At 48.0% G+C, this 14,864-nt stretch overlaps 1 protein-coding gene across 2 annotated transcripts in view; it reads left to right on the plus strand.

Annotated features, from left to right (window-relative positions):
* LOC127586098 (sperm acrosome membrane-associated protein 4-like) overlaps nt 1–14,864 on the plus strand; it is an 82,374-nt gene that overhangs the window by 52,286 nt on the left and 15,224 nt on the right. The window contains exon 1 of one of the 2 annotated variants that reach the window (XM_052043916.1): nt 14,208–14,340. The exons of the other annotated variant lie outside the window; for it this stretch is intronic. Coding sequence (XP_051899876.1) covers nt 14,292–14,340 — 49 coding nt within the window. The 5' untranslated portion in view covers nt 14,208–14,291. Of the gene's footprint in view, nt 1–14,207; nt 14,341–14,864 lie in introns of those variants that run through there. 2 annotated transcript variants of the gene reach the window in all.

Here is a 14,864-nt window from a genome sequence, read left to right on the forward strand (position 1 = left end):
GAGGGGAGGGTCTTGGGGGATATGGGCTGAATGCAGGAAATTGGGTGGGCACCATGGTCTGCATGGACTGGTTGGGCCGAAAGTCCTGTATCCCTGCTGTGTTGCTCTATGATTGTATGACTACGATAACGTTGTGCAGTGGTCATTGAACATTCCCCACTTTAAGATGGAAGGAACATCCCTGATGAAGCAGCTCAAGATGGTTGGGTCAAGGACACTGCCCTGAGGAAGTCCCACCGTGATATCCTGGTGCTGGGTTGTTTGATCTCCAGCATCTTCCTTTGTGCGAGGTATGAGCGGTTTTCCCTACAGGGGCACCTTGACTAGCTCTGGAGCGCAGGGCTTCAGTGTTACACCTGGGGGGTTGTCTGGTCCTGTAGGTTTTGTTATATCCAGTCTCCTAGCTGTTTCTTGACATCACATGGAGTGAATCAAATTGGCTGCTGATCAGCTTCTGTGTTGGTGTCAGGAGGATCTTCTATTTGGTACCTCTGTCTGAATCTGCCTCTCCCCACCATCGCTGAGGATGGGGATGTTTTTGAAGCCTCCCTTCCCTTTATTTCTTTAATTTTCCATTGGCATTTATGACTAGATGTGGTAGGACTGCAGAGCTTGATCCAATCTGTTGCTTGTGAGATGGCTTTGCTGTTCAGCTTGTATGTAGTCTAGTCATTGTCATAGAGTGAAAGAGACTTTGAGAGGTACAGCACAGAAAATGACCCTTCAGCCCATCATGTCCTTGCTGACCTTTTTGCCCACCTACACTAATCCCATCACAAGGAAGGCACGCCAGCGTCTTTACTTTCTCAGAAGGTTAAGGAAGTTCGGCTTGTCTCCAAACACTCTGACAAACTTCTACAGATGTACTGTTGAAAGTATCCCGACTGGTTGCATCACGGTCCCTAATTCCTTCATCATAGCCCTTACTTCCTTCAAATATTTATCTATCTCCACCTTAAATATCCCTAATGATCCAGCCTCCACATCCCTATGGGGTAGAGAATTCCAGAGATTCACCACCCTCTGAGAGAAGAAATTTCTACACAGTTTTAAATGAGCGGCCTGTTATCTTGCAACTACACCCCCTTGTTCATGTGGTGAAAGCACCTCAACATCTACCCTGTCAAGCCCTCTTAGGATTTTACATGTTTGGATAAGGTCACCCCTCCATTCAATAAACCCTTAAGGAATACAAACTGTCTAACCTCTCTTGACAGGACAACCTTCTCATCCCCAGAATTAGCCTGATGATTCTCCTTTGGACTGCCTCCGATACTACCTGGGTAAGAGGACCAAAACTGGGCGCAGTATTCCAAATGAGGCCTCACTAACACCCTGTACAACTGTAATAAAATTCCCTGTTCTTAATCTTCAACCCTTTTGCAATACATGCTGCTTGCCTTCTTGTTGGACCTGCTCGCTAACTTTCTGTGACATGTACTGGAATGCCTCGGTCCCTCTGAACTTCAAACATTTGCAGTCTCTCCCCCTTAGGATAATAATTCCCCTTTTCATTCCTCTTACTAAAGTGCAAGATCTCACACTTCTCCACAATAAACTCCGTGGGGCATGTCTTCCCCCGGTCACTCAATCCATCTATATCCCGTTGCAGAATCACAATGTGCTATGTGTCTGTGATGCTGCTGCAAGTAAGAATTTCATAGCACCCATGTGTACATGTGCATGTGACAATAAACTCGACCTTAAGACCTTGCAGTATATCGCTATTTCAAATTCAGATCTCCAGCATCTACAGCCTATTGCCTTTCAAATTCAGAGGTGGGGTGGTGTTGATATTGGTATTGGTGTTGGTTTATTATTGTCACTTGTACCAAGGTACAGTGAAAAACTTGTCTTGCATACCGATCGTATAGATCAGTTCATTACACAGTGCATTGACGTAGTACAGGGTAAAACAATAACAGAATACAGAGTAAAGTGTCACAGCTACAGGGAAGTGCAATGCAGGTAGGCAATAAGGTTCAAGTTCAAACAAGGTAGATTGTGAGGTCAAGAGTCCATCTCATCGTATAAGGGAACTGTTCAATGGTCTTATCAGTGCCGCAGTCCCACAGCCTCAGTGAGTTGGGTTCAATCCTGTTCTCAGCTGCTGTCTGTGTGTGGAGTTTGCACAGTCTCCCTGGAATATGGGAAGTCTGGAAATCAGTTCTAATAGCAGATGAAATTATTCATGGCCTGCCCTGTAGGTGTTCGAGCACTGAACAATATGCAAAGCTATGTATGTTTGCATAGTACATGGTTCGACCCACATTGTAATCCTAGTCACAGATGATCAGGGGATTTGACTTACTGCCCAGAGAGAACAGCTGTGGTTTGCATCAGCAATGGCAGCTCTCTCTCTGCACAGCCTAAGGCATGGGGGATCTGGCCAAGGTGATTAACGTACAGTCAGACAGCATGGAAACAGGCCCTTTGGCCCAGCTGGTCCATGCTGGCCAATATAATGGTTGGGTTTTACGCAGAAAAGTTGTTTGTAGAGGGAGGGGGGGCATCTGAAACAAACCCAAGGACGGGGGTTGGGGGGGTGGTGGGGAACAACTGGAGACACAGTGGTGCAACTTATACAGCTGCTGCTTCAGAGCTGCACCAGCCCCGGTTCGATCCTGACCTCCGGTGCTGTCTGTGTGCTGAGTTTACACGTTCTCCCCGTGGGTTTCCTCCGGGTGCTCTGGTTTCCTCTCACATCCCAGCGGACATGCGGGGTCGGTAGGTTAATTGGCGGCTGTAAATTGTCCCCCAGTGTGTGGGTGAGGGGTAGAATCTAGGGGGATGTTGATGAGAATACAGAGTGAAGTGTCACAGCTATAGGGAAGTGCAATGCAGATAGGCAATAAGGTGCAAGGTCAAACAAGGTAGATTGTGAGGTCAGAGTCCATCTCATCGTATAAGGGAACCGTTCAATAGTCTTATCAGTGCCGCTGTCTCACAGTCAGGTTCAATCCGGTGCGGGGGGGGAGTGGGGGGAGTGAGAAGATGGTTGGGTGAGGATGCTTGATGCTAGGCAATGACTCGGTGGGCCGAAGGGCCTGTTTCCATGTCAGGTAGCAACTCTACTTGCTGCGCCATTGTGCTGCCTCTTTCGGGTGGCAAGTGCATTCCTGAGGGGCCGAATGGTCTATGTCCATGTTATAACTATTCTGTGAGTATGATACATATCTGAGAGTGGTAAACCACAATGCCCAGGAAACACTGGTTGTATCACGGCCTGGGATGGGAGCTCCAGCGCACAGGAACGCAAGAGGCTACAGAGAGTGATGGGTCTCAGCCAGTTCCACCACGGGTACGGCTCTCCCCCACCACTGAGGAGTCTACAAGAGGCGACGTCTCAGGAAGGCAGCATCCATCGTCAGGGACCGCCACCATCCGGGCCATGCCCACTTCTCGATGCTGCTATCAGGCAGGAGGTACAGGAGCCTGAAGACGCCTCAAGGTTCAACAACAGCTTCTTCCCCACTGCCGTCAGGGTCTTGAACTGAGCTGAGAAAAACTAACACTACCTTGGACCATATATTTTTTTCTCTCTCAATCTTGCAGTGGTGTTATTGTTTGTTTTGCTGTTTCTTTTGCACATGGGTAACTTACATATAATCTATGTCAATTTAAGTTTATGTTGACTTAAGTCTGTCCTCGTCTTGCAACGTACTGTGCTGCTGCTGTTGCAAGGAGCTAATTTTCATTACAGAAATACCCTGTGTATGTACACCTATGACAACAATGAACTTGAACTTGAAGGGTGAAATCACAACACAATGCAGATGAGGTGATGCATTTGGGACATACTATGAACGGTAGGCCTCTAGGGAGTGTAATGAAACAGAAGGACCTAGGAGTTCAAATGGATAGTTCGTCGAAAGTAGCGTCACAGGTAAACAGGGTGGTGAAAAATACGTTTAGTATGCTGGCCATCATCAGTCAGGGCACTGAGTATAGGAGCTGGGATATTCTGTTGCAGTTGTACGAGTCGTTGGTGAGGCCGCACTTGGAGCACTGTGTACAGTTGTGGTCGCCCTGTTATAGGAAAGACGTGGTTGAACTGGAAAGAGTGCAGAGAACAGTTACGAGGATGTTGCCAGAACTCGAGGGCCTGAGTCATAGGGAGAGGTTGGACAGGCTGGGTCTTTCTTCCTTGGAATGTAGGAGAATGAGGGGCAACTTCATAGAAGTGTTTAAAATTATGCAAGGCATAGATAAGGTGGACAGTAACCATTTTTTCCCCAGGGTAGGGGAGTCCAAAACTAAGGTGCGTAGGTTTAGGGTGAGAGGGGAAAGATTTAAAAGGGACCTGAGGGGCAACTTTTTCCACGCAGAGGGTGGTGGGTAGATGGAACGAGCTGCCAGAGGAAGTGGGTGAGGCAGGTACAACAGTATCATTTAAGAAGCACTTGGATAGGTACATGGAGGGGTGGGGCTTGGAGGGATATGGGCCGAACACAGGAAATTGAGACTAGCTGGGTGGGCACCATAGTCGGCATGGACTGGTTGGGCCAAAGGGCCTGTATCCATGCTGTGTTGCTCTATGACTCTAATCACATGTTGCAAAAACCGAACATGTCACATTTAATCTGCTTGTCTCATTTTCCTTTCCCCTTTTATATAGACTAGTAGAACTTTCTATGGAATATCCTGTTTTTTTAGGAGTCACCTTAATGTGGAAATATGTCCGTCTATGCTAAGTGAACACAAGCACCAGTTACAGGTGTGAAGTCTCCAGAGGTCAAGCAGCTGAAGGTCAATGCAGCACTCCCTCAGTACCCGTCATCTCCACATTTCTCCCTCAGTCAAAAACCCACCATCCTCTTGCCCCCATGTGCCATTACTCACCCAGTCCCATTCACCTATTCTCCTATCCTATCCGGATGCATCACAGCTTGGTACAGCAACTGCTCTGCCCCTGACCACAAGAAACTTCAGAGAGTTGTGAACACAGCCCGGCACATCACGGAAACCAGCCTTCTCACTGCCTCGGTGAAGCAGCCAACATGGTCAAAGACCCCACCCACCCCGGGCATTCTCTCTTTTCCTCCCTCCCATCTGGCAGAAGACACAAAAGCCTAAAAGCACGTACCACCAGGCCCAAGGACGGCTTCTACCCCACTGTTATAAGACTGTTGAATGGTTCTTTGTACGACAAGATGGACTTTGACTTCACAATCGACCTTGTCATGGCCCTTGCACCTTACTGTCTGCCTGCTCTGTGCTTTCTCTGCATTCTCTGTACATTCTGTTATTGCTTTTCACTTTGCACTACTTGATGTACTGATGTGATGAAATGATCTGTGTGAATGGCATGCAAAATTTTTCACTGTGCCTCGGTACATCTGACAATAATAAACCGATTTACTATTACTCCTGCCTTGTTTGCAAATCTTTCCATGGCACTTTTGTATCTTCACAACTTCTCCTCGCCCTACAAGCCCCTGAGAACACTATGCTCCCTAATTCTGGCCTCTCAGTCTTGGCTGAATTCAGTCCATTGTCTGCTTCCTGCGCCCCGGGCTCTGGAAACAAATCCCAAAATTTCACTGCCCTTCCTTCATTCTTTAAGATCTGATTGAAACCTACGTTGTTTCCCAAATATTTGGTCACAAGGCCTTGCAGGTAAAATTAAAACCCAACCCCAGAGACTTCAATCTGAACCGGAGTACAGCTCGTCCTCGGTTTATGAGTGTTTCACAGAAACGTATAGTGAGTGGTTGGGCCCTGAGGAGTGTTATAGAACAGAGGGACCAAGGAGTTCAAGAACATAGTTCACTGACACCTCCATCATAGGTAGACAGGGTGGTGAAGAGGGTGTTTGACATGCTGACCTTCATCAATCAGGGCACAGAGTATAAGAGTTGGGATGTTATGATGCAGTTGTGCAAGACGTTTGGTGAGGCTGCACCTGGACATCCTTGGTTACCCTGATGTCATTAAGCTAGAAAGATTTATGGCAATATTGCCAGGACACCAGGTCCTGAGTTATAGGGAGGGGTTGGGCACGTTAGGACTTTATTCCTTGGAGCGTAGGAGACTGAGGGGTGACCTTTTAGAGGCGTATAAAACCATGAGGGGCACAGATAGGGTGAATGCACACAGTCTTTTTCCCAGAGCTGGGCAATCAAAAACTAGAGGGCAAAGGTTTAAGGTGAGAAGGGAGAGATTTAAGAGGGACCCGACAGGCAACTTCTTCACACAGAGGGTGGTGAGTAGATGGAACGAGCCACCAGGGAAAGTGGTCGAGGCAGGTACAATGACAGCATTTAAAAGACACTTGGACAGGTACATGGATAGGAAGGGTTGAGAAGGATAGCGGCCAAACAAGGGCAAATGGGAACGAGCTTTGATGGGCATCTTGGTCGTCATGGATGAGTTGGGCTGAAGGGCCTGTTTCTGTGCTGCTTGACTGTAGGACTCTAAATAGGACCTCTCGGTCCAGCTCCATGCTGACTGTGATACCTATCTACATTAATGCCATTTGCCTGCATTGAGCCAATATCCCTCTACACCTTTCCTATCCAACTACCTGTCCAAATGACCTTTAAGTGTTGCAATTGTATCTGCCTCTGCCACCTCCTCGGGCAGCTCATCCCAGATGTTCACCACCCTCTGTGTGGAAAAACCTACCCCTCACATCTCCTTTAAGTTTCTCCCCTCTCATTTTAAACCCATGCCCTCTAGTTCTACTCTCCCCTACTCTTGGAAAAAGACATTAACTATCCATCCTATCTATGCCTCTCATAATTTCATAAACCTCTATGACATCACCCCACAGCCTCCTCTGTCCAACCTCCCCTCCATTCCAGGCAAAATCCTGGTGAATCTCTTCTGCCTCTCTCCATCGCTACCCCACCTTTTCTGAAGTGTGGCAAAGTGTGTTAGATTTACGAATTTTCGCTGTGGCTCCTCTCACACTTTGGGGTCCGTGCGTTCGCTTTACAAAGCCATTTCTTACTCCAACGAATAGCACACCACTCTCTGCATGTGGGAACACAATGAACCAAAATGCCCATGATACTTTTCACCCCGCCTTCTCGATTCACAAAATTTCGCTGCACAACACGTTTTCCAAGGATGCATTCATTTCAAGGAAGCGGAAATTTCCTAATGAAGTCGGTGGTAAAACCTTGGAATTCTCTTGCCCACATCAAGGCCTGTGATAAGTCATTGAGTTTATTCAAATCAAACGTGGATGGATTTGTTGACACTCCAATAATCCTGAATATTTGGGATGTTGTTGGTGCCAGACCAGCAGATTTTTTGGTCTATTTGATGTTATTTCAATTGATAGCCAAACCATTCTTACTTCACTATATTACATCAAAAATTAGATCCTGGCTGTGATGTTGGAGAAAACCCTAATTTATGTTAGTTCTTATTTTTTCTGCCTCAACACATGAGATAATGTTGCCTGTACATAGAACATTACACCATGTCTGTGCTAACTATGATGCCAATCGAAACTAATCCCATCTGCCTGCACATGGTCGATATCCCTCCATTCCCTGCCTGTTCATGCACCTGTCTAAATGCCTCTTACGCGTTGCAATCACATCCGCTTCCACCACTTCGCCTGTCAGTGCATTCCAGGCACACACCACCCTCTGTGTGAAAAAATGCGCGTCGTAACTCTCCTTTAAACTTTGCCCCTCTCACCTTAAAGCTATGCCCTCTCAGTATCTGACATTTCCATCCTAGGAAAAGGACTCTGACCACCTACCCCATCTATATCTCTCAGAATTCTCCAGTCCCCTGGGACCTCTCCTGTGTGTAAAGTGGAGACAAAGATCTCTGTCAAGGCCCCAGCGATCTCATCTCTTGCCTCCGTCAATAACCTGGGATAGGTCCCATCAGGCATACTCCTCCCTGACCTTCTCCATAGTGAATGCCAATGTGAAGTACTTGATGTACCCATTTTTTCTGGTTCCAAGCATAAATTCGTAACTTGATGGTCTTGCTTGGTTACAATAAAATCGAGTTTATTGTCAGATGCACTAGTACGTGTATGTGCAGATGCAATGAAAAACTTACCTGCAGCAGCAACACAGGCACATAGCATTAGAGACACAACATTCACAAGAAAAACATGAATTATACACAATTATACAAGAAAGAACACAATTAGAACAGGGAAAAACTTGTCCACTGTAGTGCAAAGTGGTCATAGTGTCACTATACTGAGGTCGTGATTAGGGTTGTGCCGGTTGGTTCAAGAACTAAATGATTGAAGGGAAGTAGCTGTTCCTGAACCTGGTGGTGTGGGACTTCAGACTTCTGTACCTCCTGCCCGATGGTAGCAGCGAGAAGATGGCATGGCCCGGATGTTGGGGATCTTTGATAGATGTTGCCTTCTGAGGCTGCGCCTCCTGTAGATACTACTGATAGTAGCTTGTGGGTGGCTTTCTGCTTGGGTCTTCTTGTATTTTAACTTTTTCATTTTCTCTCATTGTCTGTTTACCATCTCACAGATAGTGGCTGTTTTAACTTGTGGATACCCTACATTAAAAGTTGGAATAGGTAACAAAAATAGTTAGAGAGAAGATTAGGAGGTCTTATGATGCGTACAAGTCATAACAGGGTGGCATAGTGGTGCGGCTCGTAAAGCTGCTGCTTCCAGCTCCGGAGACCCAAGTTTGATCCTGACCACTGGTGCTGTGTGTATGCAGAGTTTGCACATTCTCCCTGTAACCATATGGGTTTCCCCTGGGTTCTCCCAAAGACGTGTGGGTCGGCGGGTTAACTGGCCGCTGCAAATTGCTCCTAGTGTGTGGGTGAGTGGCAGATTCTGGGGGGAGTTGATGGAAGAATTACAAAAAAAATTGGATTAATCCAGACTGCATCATTAAAAAAAACTAAAACCCAGATAAAACCTTGCATTGTGAACAGCAGACAGGAGTGTGGAGCAGGGCTCCAACCCAAAACCAATAGCAGCATTGTAAGTATTAAACCAATTGTTATATCGGATTTTATATTACTTGTCAATAAACCTTGTGATGCATTGCAACCTTAACTTAATATTGGTGTTGGATGATAACCTTAGCACCAATATTACAAGTGAACTAATATTTATCTAACGTCAGCATGGTGTAGGAGGTAATGTTTTGGCAGGGATAAAAGGTGCTGTGACCAACAGGTAGAGGAGAATAATCATAAACAGATTTTTCCTCCGGTTGGCACACTGTAACCAGTGGTATGCCACAGGGCTCGGTGCTGGGGCCTGAATGTTTCACTGCTTATACAAATGATCTGGATGAAGATGTGGTTGTTGAATTTGCTGATGACACAAAGTAAGTTTATGACGAGGACATCAGGAGGCTACAAAAGGATGTCAATAAGTTAAGTAAGTGGGCAAAGATCTAGCAAATGGGGTATAATGCTAACATTTGGACAGGTACATTGACAGACAAGAAAAATGAAAACCACTATGATGATCCTGGAGGAACTCAGCAGGTCAGGCAGCATCTGTGGAGAAAAGCAGGTGGTCAACGTTTCGGGTCAGGACCCTTCTTCAGGACTGAAGATAGGAAAAGGGGAAGCCCGATATATAGGAGGGAAAAGCAGAGCAGTGATAGGTGGACAAAAGGGGGGAGGCGGGGTGGGTACAAGCTGATGATAGGTAGATGCAGGTAAGAGATAGTGATAGGCAGGTGTGGGGGAGGAGGGGAGAGCAGATCCACCGGGGGATGGGTCAAAGAGAAGAAAAGAGAGGGAAAAATAAGGCTAGGAAAGGAAAGGAGAGAAGAAGCATGGTTGGGGGGGGGGGTGGTTTGGGGGAGGGAGGGGGGCATGGGGCATTATTTAAAGTGGGAGAATTCAATATTCATGCCATTAGGCTGCAAGGTTCCTCCAGCATCATAGTGTTTTTCATCTAAATTCCACCCTGATGCTTCACACACACACACCCACCCACACACCCACACACACCCACCCACCCACACACACGCAGACATATATACACACACAGACACACACACACACACACACACGCGCATACATACACACAGGCACATATATATACACCCACACACACAGAGTTCGAACAGGTTTCCCCAGTCTCAACCCATTCTCTGCATCCAACCATTGCTATTCCCATGTTTACAATTTACAGAAAGACTCCCAGTGTTGGATTGCCAATCTTTTTTGAGAATTCATTTGTCCCTTCTGCCTTGTCAGTGGAATGTATAAAGGTCTGTTACACTTCCCTGGGAACATTACTGCAGCCCTGTGACACTGGAATAAATGGGAACCACAGCGAGAACACTGGAATCACTAAATCCCATGCACCTAGATAAGAAAACACAGATCACACACATACTATCACTCACTGGGTGATGGGTCCCACACACACTGACCCTCACTGGGGGACAGATCACACACACACCGACCCTCACTGGGGGACGGATCCCACACACACACCGAACCTCACTGGGGGACGGGTCCCACACACACTGACCCTCACTGGGGGATGGGTCCCACACACACTCCGACCCTCACTGGGGAACGGGTCCCACACACACACCGACCCTCACTGGGGGACGGGTCCCACACACACTGATTCTTATTAGAGGATGAGTCCCTCACACACACACTGACCCTGGGAGGTCTATCCTATGCATACAGACTCTTCCTGGGCACTGGTCCCAAGCACAATGTCTGTTGCTGATAGACAAGTCTCTTACATACCAACCTTTCTCAGGGAATGTCCCCTCCAGGACTCTCACTGGGGTAGAGTTCGACAGAGGCTGATTCTCAGGACCAGACACATTGATCCATATGGCACAGCCCTGCCCAGCCAACTAACTTACTGACCCACACAATTTTGGGATGTGGGAGGAAACCAGAGCACCCGGGGAGGGGGAAACCCATGCGGTCACAGGGAGAACAGTTGCAGCTCTATAGAACTCTGGTCAGACCACTCTTGGAGTATTGTGTTCAGTTCTGGTCGCCTCATTATAGAAAGGATGTGGAAGCTTTAGAGAGGGTGCAGAGGAGATTTACCAGGATGTGGCCTGGATTGGAGAGCATGTCTTATGAGGATAGGTTGAGCGAGCTAGGTCTTTTCTCTTTGGAGAGGAAGATGAGAGGTGACTTGATAGAGGTGTACAAGATGATAAGAGGCATAGATTGAATGGACAGTCAGAGACTTTTTCCCAGGGTGACACTGGCTAACACGAGGGGACATAATTTTAAGGTGATTGGAGGAAGGTATAAGGGGGATGTCAGGGTAAGTTTTTTTTTACACAGAGAGTGGTGGGTGCGTGGAACGCACTGCCTGCAGAGGTTGTGGGGGCAGATACGTTAGGGACATTTAAGAGACTCTTAGATAGATAGACACATGAATGATAGAAAAATAGGGGGCTATGTGGGAGGGAAGGGTTAGATAGATCTTAGAGCAGGATAAAATGTTGGCACAACATTGTGGGCTGAAGGGCCTGTACTGTGCTGTAATGTTCTATGTTCTATGAACAGGCAAACTCCAATACTCCAGACTTGGAACACCGTGTTCAGTTTTGGTCACCCTGCTCTAGGAAAGATGCCATTAAGCTTTAAAGACTGCAGAAGAGATTTACAAGAATGTTGCTGGACTCGAGGGCCTGAGCACGTTAGGACTTTATTCCTTGGAGCATAGGAGACAGAGGAGTGACAGTACAGAGGTGTATAAAATAATGAGGGGTGTAGATAGGGTGAGTGCACAGTCTTTTTCCCAGGGTTGGGCAATCAAAAACTAGAGGACATAGGTTTAACGTGAGAGGGAAAAGAATTTAATAGGAACCTGAGCGACAACTTTTTCACCCAGGGAGTGGTGCATATATGGAACGAGCTGCCGGGGAAGTGTTTGAGGCAGGTACGATAACAATACTTAAAAGATATTTGGACAGGTAGGTGGATAGGAACATTTCAGAGAGAAATGAGCCAAATGGGACTAGTTCAGATACTAATAAACCTGATTCTGAATCTTGGTTGGCATGGAAATGTTGGGTCAAAGGGCCTACTACAATGCTGTATGACACCACAGAGAGATCACCCAAGGGTAGGATCAAACCTGGGATGCTGGTGCTGTGGGGTAGGGGGTCTACCAGCTGCACCACTACTTTGTGTTTGTGTTAAAGCAATGGCAAAAGTCACTGCCTGCCTGTTCCAACATAAACATTCAACGAGCAAGTAATCATGTTGAACAATTATTGGCGGGGGTGGGGGGAAGAAGTACCTGATTTTTGTCTTTAATCTGTCAATTTTAACCCCTTCCCCCACACACCCCTTCCTCCCGGACTCCCCCAACTCACTCACCCCTTCCCTCCCCTCTCCTCTCCCTCACCCCCTCCTTCCTCCCCCTCCTCCCTTCTCCTCCCCTCCCCTCCTTCCTTCCCCGTCCCCCTCCTTCCTCCCAGCTCCCCCTCCATCCCACCTCATCCTCCTCCCCCTCAACCGTCTTACTGCCCCTTCCCCTCTCTCCTACTCCTTCCCCATCTCCTCTATCCCCCTCCCCTCCCCTCTATCCCCCTTCCCCATCCTCCCTCCCCCGGAATCCCCCCTACCCTCCCCCCTCCCCTCCCCCATCCTCCCTCCCCCATCCTCCCCCTCCCCACCCATCCCCCATCCCCTAACCTCCCTCCCCACAATCTTCCCTCCCCCATCCTCCCTCCCATCCTCCCCCAACTTCCTCCCTCCCCCCAAACTGCCATCCCCATCTTCCCTCCCCCTCCTCCCTCTGCCCCCCTCCTCTACCTTATCCTCCCCCCATCCCCCCTCCCTCCTTTCTCCCCCATCCTCCCCCCTCCCTATCCTCCCTCCCATCCCCCCCTTCCCCCTCCCTCTCCCATCTCCCCTCCCCCTCCCCCCAACCTCCCCCACCCTCCTTCCCCCATCCTCCCTCCCTCCCCCACCCTCCCCCATCCTCCGTCCCTCCCACCATCCTCCCCAATCCTCCCTCCCTCCACACCATCATCCCCCATCCTCCCCTCCCCCATCCTCCCTCCCCCAAATCTTCCCTCGCCCATCTTCCCTCCCCCTCCCTCCCCCACCATCCTCCCCCATTCTCCCTCCCTCCCACCAACCTCCCCAATCCTCCCTCCCTCCCCACTATCCTCCCCCATACTCCCCTTCCCCATCCTCCCTCCCCCCAATCTTCCCTCGCCCATCTTCCCTCCCCCTCCTCCCCCTCCCTCCCCATCCCCCTCATCCTCCCCCTCCTCCCTCCCTCCCATCTCTCTCCCATCCTTCCTCCCTCCTCCCCATCCCTCCCTCCTACCCTCCCCCTCCCTGTCCTCCCCCTCCCTCCCCTCCTCATCCTCCCTCCCCCTACCCATCCTCCCTCCCTCCCCCCTCCCCCTCTCCCTCTCCCCTCCCCTCTCCCTCCCTCCTCCTCCTCCCTCCTCCCCCTCACCCTCATCCCCATCCTCCCCTCCCCCTCTTCTCCCCACCTTCCCTCCCCTCCCCATCCCCTCTCCCCTCCCCATCTCCATCTCTCTCTCCATCTCCCCTCGCAGTGTTCAGGAGATTCATGCTCAAGGGATCCAACCAGGCAAACCCACCGTCGACATTGACAGAGGATTTTAGCTGCTGGGAAGGCTCAGCTCAGAGATTGCAGGACTCATTTATACCAGAGGTTTCGTGCTTCTCACCATTTTGTGACTTGGTGCTAATTGCCTTTTTGGCAAAATCTTAAAACTCTTCTTTTGCAAAACAAATAAGTTGTATCAGAGAAACAAAGGACTGCAGATGCTGGAATCTAGATGAAAAACGCGATGAAAAACTCAAATTTCTCGAGCATTGAAGAAGTTGTACCAACTGGGGAACGGGCGTAGGACTCAGAAGATGGGGGACCCGCCCTACTGTTAACCCACTGGGTCCTGGAAGGAATTTATTAAACACAGCTGTCTTGTTCAGCTGCTCAAGTACACGGTAAGATGTTTGAACAAAAACCCCAGTGAGAGGTTTAAATAAAAGTTTGCAAATTCCACAGCTCTGGATTCAGGCGAAAAACAGCTAACACAGTGTTGTGGAAATCTGACATAAACGCAGCAAACAAAAATATTGGGATTGTTCAGCGGATCCGAAGACAGACGTTGAACGAGAGAAAGCGGGTTAAGCTTATAGATCTGTCATCAGGGGCGTGCTACAAGGGGCGTTCTTGAGCAAAACCCTTGCAGAAAGGAAAGGGTCAATTGTTCTGTGTATATAAAGACACTGGATGCACACTCGTGAAGCAGTTCCTATCGAGGAGAGGGGTAGGAAAGGATCTTGTAAACAATCATATAATTACTCTTTATTTCCCCTGGAATAGGACAAAAATGAAGCTGTTATTTCTTGCAGTACTCCTTACCTATCTTATTGTTCCAGGTAAGATATATTTAAGCCTTTCAGTACATATTTGACTTTGGAAGCTATGTTCTATTATTTAACCTAGCTGTCTCTTTATTGCAAGCTAAATTACTTCGTGTTGGGATTTTGCTGTTTAACTAAAAAATCTGCCCCTGTGGAGGGGAGAATGAAAATCATTAATTCAACACTATTTTTTTAATAGGTGATGTTACTGTTTTCCCCCATTGGAAAAACTCGTAATAAAGAACCGCTCTAAATAGTCTTTGACTATGAACTATTTGAGTCTTGGCGAGCGTCAGATTTCAGAATTTAATAAATGCTTGAAAATGTATTTCCTCTACAATTCTGGGTATTAAAAAAATCTTATCTTTTTGAAAGTACTTCGGTTATGGGACACTCTTTCACTATTTAAAACAAACAAACTAACCAAAAGCAGTGTTTAAAGTTCAACCCTGTTTTAAAAACAAACTAGGAAAATTTACTATCCCACTCCTCGATCAGATGAGGCGTGAAAAAGCTCTTGGGTCTCTCAGGCTCTTGCT

This window comes from Pristis pectinata, chromosome 34 (genome assembly GCF_009764475.1).
Source record: "Pristis pectinata isolate sPriPec2 chromosome 34, sPriPec2.1.pri, whole genome shotgun sequence".
NCBI classification, from domain to species: Eukaryota; Metazoa; Chordata; class Chondrichthyes; order Rhinopristiformes; family Pristidae; genus Pristis; species Pristis pectinata.